We start from the raw sequence: 16,194 nt of genomic DNA, 5'->3' as shown, positions 1-16,194 counted from the left end.
AATTGTGAAATCAGAAAAATCAAGTTGGGGAAACATAGATATAATACAACCCTTTTATTCAGGAATTTGTTGAATTTCAGGTAGAGGAGAGAGGGGGAAAAAAAAAAAGATAAAACAACAGCAGTTTGCAAGTAACCAGCATTCTTGACAAGAAAGTTTGACCTTGACCTCTGTCTCTTTCTACCCCTCATTTCATCAGCAGGGGTGTGATTACTTTGAGACCCTGCCAATAGGTAATAAATGACACATACATTCCAGGACACCCTTGCACTGTAGGGTGTGCCCTAATGTGTAATAATCCTAAGACTATTGAGTTTATAACTCATGACATCTGGCAGTGACTTGGCACTGTGATTCATGTTGATCATCACATCAGAATATACCAGGGGAGAGAAATATCAGAGAAATGGCCCACCAATATTAAGAGAGGATGGAGAGAGGAAGATGCCACTGAGACTGTGGCCGCCTTCACATAAAAGACTAACAAGGCCAGAGGAGAGTGGTGATCTTTTGGGGATCCAGAATAAATGAGCACACTAGTATATCCCTGATAAAACTGTGTGTTTCCTCGATTGAACATGATAAACAGAGCTTCAGGGTAGTAAGTAATCATGTTACTTGAATTTCTTTATTTGCTTATTATTTATTTTATGTTAGTCTTTGTATTTGAGATTAATTGTAGGTTACGAGATTCTGTAGAGTTCAACAACACACCCACCACCAAAGCTTTGTGTCCTTACCCTCCCACCTCCCCAAAGTAACCACCAGAGTTCTCACAGTCGAATGTCATTTATTATTGTTTGTTTTGACTAGAGAATCTCTTAGGGATTGAACTTGGGACCTATGTATGTAAGTCCCATATACAATTAGTGTGCTATCTCCTAAGCGCTTATCCTTGAATGTTTATTCAAGGATGTGATAATTCTGTGATCATATCTAGTGATCATATCTAGTGATAATATGATAATTCTGTGATCATATCTAGTTCCCATAGGTAAAGATAAACGACATTCGATTCTCTTAGTCTTTTTTTTTTCCATTAGTGTAATAGTGAGAATTAAATGAGAAAGAAAAAAAAAAAAGCAAGCAATAATGGGCATTACAAGGCACCTGTAACAAGGTTTCCTGATACCTACCAGCCTAGCTGCTTTGGCTGAGGAGACTCCTGGGACATGGGCCAGATTGAAATGCTAGAAGGTGACAGATGGTTATTTGTAATCATCCGGTAAATGTAAATCCTATAGAGATGTTGTGTTTATTGGTTTATTACTTACTTACTAATTATATCCAAATCCAGACCTAGAGAAAACACTCAGTTGTATTATAAGCTTGAAATGTCCTGGTACTGCCATCATTACCATCTTGCAAAACAAGATTCATTCTTTTAAAACACTACCTTACGTAGTTGAGGACTTTAAATTAAATAAATGACTGCTTCTAATACTAAGAGTCTATAACCAAGGTTGGAATCATCCCTAAATGGATAGATACTGAAAGGAGACTGTTTTGTAGCAGAATAGAGGATGTGGAGAAGAGGTTTTTGTTCTACCATAAAGAAAGTCATTGTCTTGAGTATGCTTAACTTGGTACCCATACTATCTAGAAACTCTTCTTTTTATATTCTGAAGTATCATCACTATTTTTAATTGTGTAACTCTGGAGATGTCAATTCCACATGAACAAATTGTGGACAGTGGTCCTTTAAGGGGGGAAAAAAAAGAAAAAGAAATACCGATTAAACATCAATTAGCCTCAATCCACAACTTCCTCCTAAACTAATGGATAGGGCATGCAGATCCCTGTCAAATATCAGATACTAGGCTTAGCCAAAAATAAGACTTCCAAGTATTGAAGGCACGCCAACTGCTGGCTCCTTTAGTCAAACTAGCGGAAATGATTGCCAGAGACAAGACTGGAGTCTGCAGTGGTCAGATGTCACCAGTTTGCAGTGTCACATGTGATCCAAGGGTTTATGAATGATCTCAACACTTACTCCCCAAGGAGAACATATGCATTACAGAGGTTACAAATACAAATTACAGAAAGCATAATGTTTCCATCAGTTTCTAAGAATCTTCTAATCAGTTTTAAACATAAGTGGAAAATTTTAAGGAAGACTTGGCAGTCTTAGCAGGTCTTCAAATTATAATGTGGGTGAGGATAGAACAGGAAGGAAAAAAAGAGAGAGAAAGAGGATTCACTCAAAAGGCTTGGCTATAAGGCATGAAGTTGGCCATTTCTCTTGTATGAAGTGTGTGTGTGTGTGTGTGTGTGTGTGTGTGTGTGTGTGTGTGTGTGTGTGTGTGTTTTAATCCCTGCAGAATACCAGACTTCAAAAACATGATTACTTGCAAACAAGCAAGTCATAGAGAATCCTTTCTTATTCGGCACATACCAATTCATACCTCTGTTTTATTGTTGTTGTTTTTATCTCTGGATCATTGACAGAATGGATTTGCTTATACACCAAGTCTTGGTTGAAGTGGGGGTGGGGGTGATAGTCTCATTCTGGGATCGTCACTGTGTTGCGGAGACGCCAAAGTGCCAAGTGCCAGCTTGCACAGCAGTAGCAGATGTCTCCCTGCAGAGTTGTTCCTTTTTTCATGCTCCTCTGTAAAGAAGAATCCATGTAGGACTTATTTCCTGAATATTGGATTCTATTGTCTGTGGGCATACTATTCATTCTGACCACATTTTATTTTATGGTATCATACCAAGATATATATATATTTTTATTTTAGTGAGTAATGCTTTTTTTGAAGATCCTGTTTTAAGCTCATTGGAACTTTCAACAAATATGAAGGGTGTTTTGTTTGTTTGTTTGTTTTTGTATTACTCATCGATACAGTTTTCATTTGAAAGGTGAAACTCAAACTGGTCTAAATATCACAGAGAAGCTATTTAGATTGAATAACTAGAAAGTCCAGGTTTAACTGAATCTTCAGGTAAATTATCAGGAACTCAGATTTATTCCTTCTTTTTCTGGTGTGCATGACATCAGCTATACTCTCAGACTTGAACTCAACCTGGGGAAATAACATGTCTACGAATCATTTATTTTAGCAGGAAGAGAAGAGTCTTTCTTGGAAAGCTGAGAACCTGTGTGTTATGCTGGTGGATAATGTGTCTATTCATTCACTCTGGTGATTGGTGGCAGTAGCAGGGTTAGACAAATAATACGCATCCATTGTAGGAGTAGCTGCCATTGAATTTTCTACCCCACTGTAATAATTACTAGCATACCCTGTAATCTACGTCACCAATTTTACTGGTTGCACGTATGTCTTTTGTTTATTTGAGTAGCTTGTTTCTGTCCTTCTTCAATGTGTAAAGCAAAAGCCTAACTTTTATACCAGAGATAAATGAGTTTATATTTTATTGCAGGTCAAGTACCCTGTCTCTTAAATCCAGTCAACTTGAATTCTCCTTCATAAACACCATTTCAAAATCAAATTAAAATGCCATGGTCTATTTTACATTATAATAAAATCCTGCAATATACTTATCGAAGGGGAGTTAGTGAACTAAATAAACCAATCAGGGACACTAGATTAACTTTTCTAATGCCCATCAAGTTGGGTGGGTTGTATTACTGAGTCTAGTTTGAATAAAGAAGAAAAAACTCTTCAGATGAATGAGTTAACATGCTTGAGAATGACATTAATGGGATTATATATGTTTGAAGGGATAAAAATCAGTAAGGGACCAAAGATTTTCAAGCAGAAAGATTTTCATATGTCAATTTACAGTGATAACTAGATATTTCTCTACGAGTGGACATGGGATTTGCAGAAGGCCCTCGCACAGAAGAAGTGTGATTGTAAATATTAAGTAGGGACTGTTTATTCTAAATAGCATTTAAAGTAATATTAATGAAGGAATTTGATTTTAAGAGCAACTAAAAATCATGAAAAATGAATTGATAAGATCACATTTTCATTTTAGGAAACTCATTAAATCCTGCATCAAAAAAATAAAAATCCTGAATTGACCATTTAAAAGAGAAAGCAGAGAAAATGTTTTAATAGAATTTTCTTGAATTAATTCAAAGAAGAAATAAAGACATCCCGAACTAGGTCAGTAAGGCAGAAAAAAAATAATAAAATAGAAGTATGTGATAATACAAATCAGTACAACATGACTGTGTGTCAGACACCCACATATCAAACTCTGTACTTGAATGCCACAACCAACGCGTCAAACTCTGTACTTGTATACCACAACCAACACGTCAAACTCTGTATTTCTATGCCACTATCAACACGTCAAACTCTGTACTTGTGTACCACAACCAACGAGTCAAACTCTGTACTTATATACCACAACCAACGCGTCAAACTCTGTGCTTATATACCACAACCAATGCGTTATTCCACACTACCAATTTTTCAGCCATGATGCCAATTTGGGCATATATTTTGTACTCCTTAAATATTGGCTACTGTTTTAAGAAGTTATTTGAAAAACATCAAAAGTGGTGTGCCAGCTTGCCAACTGATTTGAACAAAGCAAGTTAAAAAACATCTTATTGGGGAGTCGGGCGGTAGGGCAGCGGGTTAAGCGCACGTGGTGCAAAGAGCAAGGACTGGCGGAAGGATCCCAGTTCGAGTCCCCGGCTCTGCACCTGCAGGGGAGTCGCTTCACAGGCGGTGAAGCAGGTCTGCAGGTGTCTGTCTTTCTCTCTCCCTCTCTGTCTTCCCCTCCTCTCTCCATTTCTCTCTGTCCTATCTAACAACAACAACAACAATAATAATAACTACAACAACAACAAGGGCAACAAAAGGGAAAATAAGTAAATATAAAAAATAAATAAATAAAAATAAAGTCTTATCTCATTGTTATTGCTGATTTATTTTAACAAGCCAAGATGCAAATGTGTAAGTAATGATTTGTTTGCTTCTACTGAAGGATAAAATAGTTCTTGAGAATTTTTATTTAGGGAAGAAGGGAAATCTTCTAAGTGTGAAAATGGAATCATGAGAGACAGGGATCAAAGACATGAACTCTAAAGCACAGTGAACATCCCAGGGTCTATGTTTTCTATGTTTGCCCTCCTTGGCATCAAAGAATGCTCTTTAGTTTGTTCTATCTTGGGACACCATGTTAGTTACCTGATTTTGTGTAAAAGGTAATAACAGAATTTAGTGGTTTTTGAACAATGCCCATTTATTTCCTCCTACTCTGTATGAATTTTTCAGACACAGAATTCGTCCTGTGTTAATCTCTCACCCACAAAGCTTCACTGAAAGTGGCAGTCAGCTACATGGTCTCATGTGAAAACTCAAATGGAGTCATTTCAATTCCCAAGCTTATGTGCTTCTTGGCCAGATTTCTATCCTAAAGTGTTGTAGAACCGAGGACTTGAGTTCCCTGCTGGATTTGGGTTAGAAAGGCCTTTCAGATCCTTGTTAAGTGGACCTCACCACAGAGCAACATGGCATCATACATGGCCAGAGGTGAGCAAGAATGTTGAGAAAGTTAGAAAGATGCCAAATGATGAGACATACCATCTTTTATGACTAATATTGGATATGACATTCTATCACTTTACAATAGTATGTTCATTAAAGACAAGTTCAGTTTATGTCCCAGGGGAAGGATTAACCAAAGGTTCCAAGGGATTGGTCAGAAGAAATCACAAGAAACAGCCTACCATGTGCATAAAATCACTCTCCTCAAATCTGTTCAAATGGGCTTTTTCCAAGATATCTAGAGTATTTTCCCCCCAACATATATTCTATTTTGTGGTATGTAATTCAACCTAGGCCCTGTTCACCTCTGTGGGACTATGTGAAAGCTTGGTAGAGCTTAGGGAAGCTCTCCCATCCTTGGATGAAGGTTTGGAAAGACATCCCACTTGTTAGCCTCTCTCCTTGGAGATGAGCCAAGAGGGAAAAGTCTCTCAGACTCAGTTTCTCCTTGTTAGTCTCTTAAGCTCACAGAAAGCCTACAAGCCTCTCACACTTAGTTTTCCCTGCTAGCAGCAGGCCAAATGGTTGCCTGTTTTAGGGTTCAGTCAAAGTTCACACATCCACTTTACCTTTTGATCATAAAGGAGAACACACTCTATCATACACCACAACACCAGGCAGTGAGATCCCCATATTCTATTTCCTTGTGCCCTTTGATATCTCTGATTTACATCAAGATTTTTCTTCTTCTCTACCTCACCTTACTGGTTTAACCCCTATGCTTCTCTCAAATGCCTTTGGATAATTAACTTGCCTGCATCATGGAAACTAATTGTTTTGACCTTTATGTATCTCATCAATTCTTGTCATACCAGCCCCCTACCATAGGGGCAAGCTGACCTTTAAGAAACCTGTCATTTCCAACATATGTGAAAAATATCCTTTGCTTAACTCAGTATGAAGACCTGTACTCTTCTCCCAATAAATGAATGTTCATACCAGAATGTTCCCCGACATCTCTTTCTGAAATCAAGTGGCTTCTAGAGCTGGTGAGGGAGGGTCAGAGGCTTACCTCCTGGTTGGAGCCACTCCACGTGAGCCCCAGTACACTTCTAGAGAAACCTTTTCCATAATCTTTTAAGTACAGATTACCTAGATGTAAAGAAATTTCCAGACATAACTATCAGAGTCTAGCTGAGGGCAGGGAAGACATACAAAGTAAGACTTGATCATAATGCAATCCTCTTTCTCTTGTCATTTAAAAAATTCTTTTCTCTTCTTGGTGACCTAGCCCCGTAGAATATTCCTTAGTACTGGATATAAAACTCTATTTTTCTCCATTTACTGTGGACTTCATAGTCATAAAGTTCTCCATACATATGCTATGATCTTTTTTTCTCATACTAACCTGTTAGATATTAACTTGTTTGCTCATTCAGTCTGAGAAGAACACAGAGAGCCAAAGGAATACTTTCTTGCACTCCACTACTACCATGCTTTTTTATAACCTGCCCTTTTTGTTTTGAAGATGTTAGGGATTTTGTAGGGCAATACAAAGCACATTGTCATATTCAATTTGTTTTACAGAATTAATTAGTATCAAGCCTCTCTTCATAAATATAGACTTTGTTTTATCAAATGTATGAGTTGTATAGAACTTTCAAAATGACAAAATAACTGCCTCCTGATATAAAATGATTAAAAAGGCCTAAGATGTGGAGCAATGGAGAAAATATTGTTACTTTCTCAAACATGATGCCTAGAGCTTAATTCCTGGAATCACTCATAAACAAATTTTTGAAATGATAAGATATGATATAATCCAGATTATATTATGATGAGCTGGGTGGAACCTTATTTGTAATTCATTTAATATACAGATATACAGCAATGAATATTTAGGTTACAGTCAAATATTTTTTCTCCACAGATACTTGAAATTTTGTCTTCTAAAATTAGTTCTGTGAACAAGTGTGAAGTCTTAAGTGTTCCTGTAATATTTTTCCCTTAATTTTTTTCTTTTCTTTTTTTTTTTGCCTCCAGGCTTATTGTGGGGCTTGGTACCTGTTCTATGAACCCACTGCCCCTGGAAACTATTTCTTCCCCCTTTCGTTGCCCTTTTTTTATTGTTGTTTTGGTGGTAGTTACTATTAATATTGTTGTTATTATGTCGTCATTGTTGGATAGGATAGAGAGAAATGGAGAGAGGAGGGGAAGACAGAGAGGAGGAAAGAAAGATAGACACCTGCAAACCTGCTTCACCGCTTGTGAAGTGACCCCCCTGCAGGTGGGGAGCTGGGGGCTCGAACCAGGGCCCTTACTCTGGTCCATGTGCTTTGTGCCATGTGCTCTTTACTGCCTGACCCCCTTCCCTTAATTTTTAAATTGCTGTTATTTTTCTCAACTTATGTCACTTTAAAAGTAAATTCATCAGGTTTATTTCTTATTTATTTATTTTTTATCTCATGTGAGGTAGAGAGTTTCCTATCAGAGAAATAGAGAAGTCCACACTGCGGTCTGGGGGATTAAACTAGGAACTTAAGTGATGTGATGAAATTATGCAAGTCCCAGTTTTTCTCACTCTGTCTCTGTCTCTCTCTGTCTCTCTCTCTTCTACCAGGATTATTGCTGGGGCTCAAGTGCCAGCACAACTCCAACACTCCCAGTAGACCTTCCTTTCTTGATAATGTAATAGGTAGTATCCTTCCTTCCTTCCTTCCTTCCTTCCTTCCTTCCTTCCTTCCTTCCTTCCTTCCTTCCTTCCTTCTTTCCTTCCTTCCTTCCTTTCTCTCTCTTTCCTACAGGGATAGAGAGGCAGAGAATGTATGTGTGTGTGTGTGTGAGAGAGAGAGAGAGAGAGAGAGAGAGAGAGGAGAAGAGTGAGGATACCTACAGCATTGTTTCACAACTCCTCAATTATCCTCCCCTGCAGGTGGGAAGGGAGGGATTTAGACCTAGGTCTTTGTGTATAGTAACTTGTGTAAGCTCAACCAGGTGTGCAAGTGCCCACCCCACCCCAGGTCTTTTCCAGTCATTCTTCATCCTATTTGATGTTAACTTTATGAAGCTTTTGGTAGTACAAATACTATGTATATTCTTGTTTTGACTTACTTGTCAAGACACACTTTAAAATGTATCTCCCTTCCTTCTTTCTTTCCTTCCTCCCTCCCTTGCTTTCTCTTTTTCTCTTTCTCTCTCTCTTTTTCTTTAATTAGGAAATGAAAAAGAAAACAAAAAGATTGTAAATTTAGTTTGAACTTCCTATTCTATAAGACCACTTATTTAAGTCATCTAAAATTTGTAAACCCTCTATTTTGCAGAATGCCTTCTGTTCTTTATTGGTTCTGATAATATACTGGGCAGAATCCATTATAGAAATTAATATTTAGTGTGACTTTGAACCAGTAACTATTATTTGCCTTCATTTACTTATGTTTACAAATGGAAATGTAATCTTTAGAGACATACAAGCTAGTATCAGGATATATGCCCCCATTCGCACCCCAGCTGTTCTAGAGCTTGATGAAAAGAATTAAAGTTTTTTTTCCTAACTTGAGCATTTTGAAAGAATGAGAGACAAATGAAATTCATTTCACTACACCAAATGCTTAGGGTGAAAGAAACAGTATCACTTAGGAAAAAAAAAAAAACCCTGAGAGTTATACAATTCCCAAAGAGCATTTTACCAGCTGAAGAAGGTACAGTAGCAATTATATTATTATCTCACCCTACTTTCTGGCTGAATAGTCTGAAAGCCTAAAATTACAGTTGATGTTAGATTTCTTGGCATTATCTGCAGACTGGAGTCTTTTTTTCCTTTGTGAGTGCTATAAACACATGGCATATTGTTTAAGAGTAGCAGTTCTTAGTTTGTTATGATATATTTGTTGTTGTTGTTGTTCCTGGTGTCAAGGTTTTTTTTTTTTTTTCTTAGTTTGTCTTTTTGTAAATTGATGGGATACTGTTTCTATGAGTGATCTGTAGTGGTCTTCAGTGCTATTTGAACTGAAGGTTTTTGGCATGTCATTTGTTAAAAGGCCAGTTCTGGAGGAGGACCTTAAGCTGGCCAGATGTGTTATTTTGGGACAGATTGAGGACCTGCCAAAACACCATTTGTTGCCAATACCGGATATCGTCGAGGTGCTTCACTATCCTGTTACCATATTTTTGCACTTCTCCTCATTGCATAAATAGGCAGCTGTTCCGTGGATACAATATAAATTAGTTACCAACTTGCTGTCCCTCGAGAACTTACCTACTAGAGGGAGAGAGAACTCCTGTTAACCCTTTTTCAACCTTCAGAGCCTCAAGTCCTATCTCAATCCAAACCTCTTTCAGTCCATTCCCAAGCAAATCCTTCTGCATATAAATCCTGCCTTTCTTACCACTTAAGTGAGGGAACCCAAAATGTGCAATCCATTGTGCTGAAGAGGAATGCCTTTCTTAGCAAGGAAGGCAGTAAATTAATCAGCTTATAAACCGAGAGTGAGCAATTTGTGCTGAATTCTTTCTTACATCTTCTTCAATGAGGCACGATTCTCTTATCTTGTAAAGGGCCATGACTTCATTAAGATGAAAACCCATGTTAAAGGATGTCTTGTAGGAGGCAAGAAAAAAAGAACAAAAAAGCCCTACAAATCACTCAGTCATCTCTCTGAGGCCATTTTCTGGACAGGGGATTTTTATTTATTTGGAGAAGGACAATTAACCTAGAGACATGGCTCAAGCAAATAGCAGAGTAGGTGTCATTACAGGACACCAAAGGCTGTGAGTTTTATCTAATTCTCTTGCAGCAAATAACTTACATAGCACATGTTCCCTAATTTTTATATTTTTATTTCAAATAACTTGGTGTGTGTGTGTGTGTGTGTGTGTGTGTGTGTGTGTGTGTGTATGTGTGTGTATACACTCCTGGGTAGACTTAGGAAATGAACTTGTTGATGAATTAATTTTAAAAAAATAGAGAAAACTATATAATTAGGAAAAGTAGAGCTATTTAAAATATAGGATGTATTAACTGGTCTCATTTTTTTTTCAGTGTTTACCTTAGAAGAGACAAGTCCTTGTTTCCAAAATGAACAGTGTCCTACAATCTGATAGAACTGATTTATTTCCCCCAAGCCTTTCATCTTGCCAGCAGAAGAAGAAAAGCACAGGGAGATAGATAGGTGACATTTGGAGAACCAAGCATGCCAGATTCTCAGAGGTTAGAGCATAGGTCCAGCCTGCTGTTCTCTTAATGAAAGGAGGAGAAATTCAGACTGGCAAAACTGCTATAAGGGATATCAATGCTCAGACTGCCACGCTGCCCAGATGTCACTCGACAGGCAGGTGGAGATGCTGAGAACGAAAACACAGCCCTGTGTATGAGCTTGCTAGTACATTGCACGAGTGAACAATGAGTCTATCTTCTGAAGTGCAATGGGCGCAGTGTGGATCTTGTCCATATTCATGTAATAAGAGAGAGGGCTTTCTTCTTAAGAGTCCCTCACCCTGCTTCCTCTCCTAGACCGATATGAGGAAGTGTTCACAGTTCAGGCACACTTGTTTCAGGGTTTTGAATAAGATGACAATTTTTCTTCTGAGATTTGTGTATATACATATGTGAACAAGGGTTTTCACAGAAGATAGGTGCATACTACAAAAAGCTTTCATACCTTGAGATTTTATTAAATTTCAAAATCATATCATGAGTTAACTTATTAAAATCAGATTTTATAGCCAAGGTGTATCACCATTTAGTCAGCCAGATGCCTGTCTGTGAGTTGTTCTGTGGGCACAGCCTATGGAGAGGATGGGCTGCTCTGTTGATTCAAGATTATAATGGTCATGTCTGTGTAAATATATAGCAAACATCCTGGCACTTTCTTACTTTATTAGAACAAAGTAAAACTTGAAGTGACTTTTTGAAAGAAAAGGCTGAATTGACTGTCACTGAGTTTTTCTTTTACTACAATTCTTTTTCTTCAGTGTTACGAGATGACTTCCGGCAAAATCCCACAGATGTTGTCGTGGCAACTGGAGAGCCTGCGATCCTGGAGTGCCAGCCTCCCAGGGGACATCCAGAACCCACCATCTACTGGAAGAAAGACAAAGTTCGCATTGATGACAAGGATGAAAGAATAAGTGTAAGTTAAATAACTGTAATTATCTACGATAATCACATCTTACAATGTATGTCTCTTAGCATTTTATTCATTATCACTAAAGGTATAGAATGTATTTGAATGCTATTTACCATTTACTCTGTATTGAAAGGATAACATAAATAAATAAATACCAAAATAAATAAATAATAAATGTCAAATAAATAAATAAATACCAAAACCTCTGAATGAAACTTCAACACAAGGGGGCCGGACAGTGGCGTACCTGGTTAAGTGCACATAGTACTAAGCACAAGGACCCGTGCAAGGATCAAGGTCTGAGTCCCCAGCTCCCCACTGCAGGGGGCGTGCTTCACAAGCAGTAAAGCAGGTCTGTAAGTGTCTATCTTTCTCCCTATCTCCCCCTCCTCTCTCAGTTTCTCTCTTGCCTATCCCATAGAAAATAAAATTATTTTACAAATGGAAAAAATGGCAACTAGGAGCAATGGATTCATAGTGCAGGCCCCGAGCCCCAGTGATAACCCTGGAGGTTAAAAAAAATAAATAAAGCAAGCGAGAAAAAAATTTTTAAGACAACAAAAATTACACAACCCAAATGTATGTAATATATTAACAATTGTACACATTTGGATTTATAAGTATCTTTTTAGTAATAGTATTGAAACCTTAGCTTTAAGATTCTAACTACAGGAGACTGGGAGGTGGTGCACCTGGTTAAGCGCACACATTACAGTTCACAAGGACCCAAGTTCAAGCCCCTGGTCCCCTCCTGCAGGGGGAAAGCTTCACAAGTGGTAAAGTAGGCCTAGAAGTGTCTCTCTCTATTGCTCTCTCTACCTCCCCCTCTTCTCAGTTTATTTCTATCTCTACACAATAACAAATAAATAGCTTTATTTTTTTTTTTAGAAAAGCATTCTAATCTGGCAATCATGCAGCCATGAGAATTAAAATAAAAATATGATAGCAATAAATCACACTAGCTAACATATTTATTTTGTACTATTTTTCAATATTTCTAAAAAGTCTTTTATGATAGTGGACATCTCAACACCTTTTCCCATTTAATAACTAGGACTCTGTGCAAGATTTGATTCTTAAATTTGAGATGAGAAGTGTTATCAAAGAAATTATAGTGGATGCACGTATAGAAAGTAAAGAAAATAAAGAGCTTATTGACCAGAAAATAAGATGTCCTGGGAAACTTCTCATGCCAACATCGACTTTAAAACAAGCTTCAAGATACGGGAGTGGAGCTCTAGTTTTATACTGTGTATAGTTGGGGTGAGAGAATAAATGGTCAGTATGGAAGGTCTGATGAGAAAGGCCATGTCTATTTAAGAGGGGGATGCTAGTCAATAGAAGAACATGCTACAGGAAGACAGGACATGCACAGCTAAAATGTCACCTGGAGCATAAACTGTAGGCCAAGGAGCATACCCCAGTTCACAGACTCCACTGATTAGCTCTGCCTGACCCAGGATCTGTGGTCCTAACCAGCGAAGTTTAGTCGTGGTCTAATCGAAATAAAAAGAATGTTAACGGTATATCTGTATCTCTGGTTTGTCACACCCTTCAAACTATGCCACGGGCCTTTTTTTTCTTTTCCCTGCCTAAGGCTCATTCTATAATCCTAGAAAGTTCATGCCGGTTTTATCCTGGAAACGATAACGTTTACAGAGCTCTGGGAGGATTCAGAAAAATAAATAAATAAAAGAATAAAATATTGGCTAGTTCCACAGTTTAAGTCGTGTAGCAAAATACTCTGCTTTAGAGCAAGACTGGTGATCAGAGTCAGCAGTCAATTAATATTGACAACCAAATTCTCTAAAATAAAAGGCATAGAGAAAGGGAATGTTATATGTTTCATTTATTTATTTATTTATTTTTCCTCCAGGCTTATTGCTGGGCTCGGTGCCTGCACCATGAATCCACCGCTCCTGGAGGCCATTTTTCCCCCTTTTGTTGCCCTTGTTGTTGTAGCCTCATTGTGGCTATTATTGCCATTGTTGACATTGCTTTGTTGTTGGATAGGACAGAGAGAAATGGAGAGAGGAGGGGAAGACAGAGAGAGAGGGGGAGAGAAAGACAGACACCTGCAGACCTGCTTCACCGCCCGTGAAGCGACTCCCCTGCAGGTGGGGAGGCGGGAGCTCGAACCGGGATCCTTACGCTGGTCCCTGCGCTTTGAGCCACATGCGCTTAACCCACTGTGCCACCGCCCGACTCCCTATATGTTTCATTTCTCTGGAGAATCCACTCAGCATTCCTATATGAAGTTGGTGGAAACCAGCCCAGTGAAATAGTTGATAATATCTCAAATGCTTGACTTCATTCTTAACTTCCATTTTATATTAAAAACAATACGGGGGGACAGGTGGTAATGCACCTGGTGGAGTGCATATATTATTGTGCACTGGGACCCAGCTTCCATCCCATGGTCCCCACCTGCAGGGGGGAAGCTTCAGGTAAGGCAGGGCTGCAGGTGTCTCTCTGTCTCTCTCCCTCTCTGTCTCCCCCCTTCCCTCTCAATTTCTGGTTGTATCTTTCCAATACATGAAATATAAAGATAATAAAAAAATTAAAAAATCAATACTTGGAAATAAATATATTCTATTTAATACAATGTTGTATTTAACAAAGTTAATATGGCATTAGTATCAAAAGCACATAGAAATCTGTTATCTTTAAAAGTATTTTATCAGTGTGTTTATATTTTTCTTATGCATACATTGTGCATAACATAACACAATCAGATAGACCATGTAATTCTAGCTTCAACCAATAACACTGTAAGGTTCCATGTTGCCAAAAAGAATTTGTTTTCCAAAGTCTGTCCTTGGACACCAAACATAAAAATGTGTTCCTTATGCTTAAGCACCAAGGAAATAATTCCTTAACTCTCTGGGTTCTTAAGACTGGCAAATAACTAGGTAAGCATTAGACAGAGTGATAAGAGAAAAAGACCAAAAATAATTTAGTAACATACATATCTTCTGTTACATTGGGTAGACCTAGTAAGAAATGTTAATATCCTTATATGTCATCTTCAATACTCAGCTAAGGCTTAGCAGCTTGGGGGGCAGAAAGGTCAGTTATGTGAGGTTACTTGGGAAAACACAAACAGCTGTTACACAGGTTTCAATACTGCCTTCTCTATTAAAAAAAATAAGGAAATTAGGTTTTTCTGGTACAGTGAGAGAGATGTTCTAACAGAGAAGACTTCTGCATATTCAACCCAGCCTTCAAAGTCAGTTCAATGAAATAAATCTTTTGCCAAAAAATAAAATAAAACGGGGGATGGGGTCGGGGGGAGGGTGCTGGGGATAGATTTTACATCTTCTACATTGGAAATAAAGTACAACAATGTCCAGGAGTTTTTAGTTGATGTTTGTCATTGAACACCTCCCAATATAATGACTTGTATAAACCATTTTATTTAAACTATTGAGTAATCAGACAGTCCTTAGCCAAAGGCCAGTCTGGCAGATCTTTGGTGGGCTTTCTGGTGCATCTCAGAGCTATTTAAAGTAAGTCTCACTCCTACGTTTCACAGTTGACTAGTACTCATGTGGGTATCTTGCTGCTCCTTACAGCCTCTAGTTTTCCAGCAGATAAGCTTCAGCAAGTACATGTCCTGACATTAAAGAACTTTACTCTTGTAGGCACTGTTTCTGTTCCATTGGTAAAATAAGACATATTAACAATGTCAGTCTCGGGAGTTGGGTGGTGGCGCAGCAGGTTAAGCACACATGGCGCAAAGCGCAAGTACCTGCATAAGGATCCCAGTTTGAGGCCCTGGCTCCCCACCTGCAGGAGGTCGCTGCACAAGCGGTGAAGCAAGTCTGCAGGTATCTGTCTTTCTCTCCCCCTCTCTGTCTTCCTTTCCTCTTTCTATTTCTCTCTGTCCTATCCAACAACAACAGTAGTAATAACTACAACAATAAAAAGGGCAACAAAAGGGAATAAATAAACAAATATTTTTTAAAAAACAATGTCAGTCTCAAGGGGAGGAGAAATTTACTTTCATTCTGACTTACTGTCTATAACTGGCACTAGCTTAGTTAGTGACCTTTTCTGTTTATGCTAAAAAGAAAATTGAGTCTCTTTCCAAGTTATAACAAAGTTTTAGACACTGAAATTCTTATGAGAGTATAATTCCCTGAAATTTACTTATCCATAAAATGTAAAACATAAGAAAACTATATTTTTCTTACCCTGTCTCTTTAAGATATTATTTTATAGCTAAGATTGTTGAATGAGATAAATAGAAATCCCAGAATTAATAAAGAAGTATTCTTTAGTATCTATGAACTATGAACCATGATGATATACTTACTGAAAATCTAATTAGAAAACTGATATTGTAATACTTATATTTGTTCACTCAGCCAATAATTGCCTCTCACTTAAGAAGTACTTGGAGTACCTGACTGAACATTAAGAAGTTAATGAATTGTTCTAGTTCATATTAAGCAATTTTTGTTTGTTTTTTCAGTAAACAATCTCTTCTTCAAATGTTTATCTTAAACACAATTCAAATGATACAAATACTAACATACAAAATGTTAAGTTTCACTAAAGCAAAGGTTTGTATTAATTGGCCTACTACTTAATATCATGTACCTAGAACACTACCCTGTTAGTAGAGTCATTCAAGAAACACTTGTTAAATCCCT

At 37.8% G+C, this 16,194-nt stretch overlaps 1 protein-coding gene across 16 annotated transcripts in view; it reads left to right on the top strand.

The window, feature by feature from the left end:
• ROBO2 (roundabout guidance receptor 2) overlaps positions 1-16,194 on the top strand; it is a 1,295,155-nt gene that overhangs the window by 1,098,024 nt on the left and 180,937 nt on the right. For all 16 annotated transcript variants that reach the window (XM_060172139.1, XM_060172137.1, XM_060172131.1 and 13 more), the window contains exon 3: positions 11,382-11,539. In XM_060172139.1, coding sequence (XP_060028122.1) covers positions 11,382-11,539 — 158 coding nt within the window. The remainder of the gene's footprint in view (positions 1-11,381; positions 11,540-16,194) is intronic.

Source organism: Erinaceus europaeus, chromosome 14 (assembly GCF_950295315.1).
Source record: "Erinaceus europaeus chromosome 14, mEriEur2.1, whole genome shotgun sequence".
In the NCBI taxonomy this organism is placed as follows: Eukaryota; Metazoa; Chordata; class Mammalia; order Eulipotyphla; family Erinaceidae; genus Erinaceus; species Erinaceus europaeus.
Note: the sequence above shows the minus strand (reverse complement) of the source record. Positions and strands in the feature narration are given on the sequence as shown.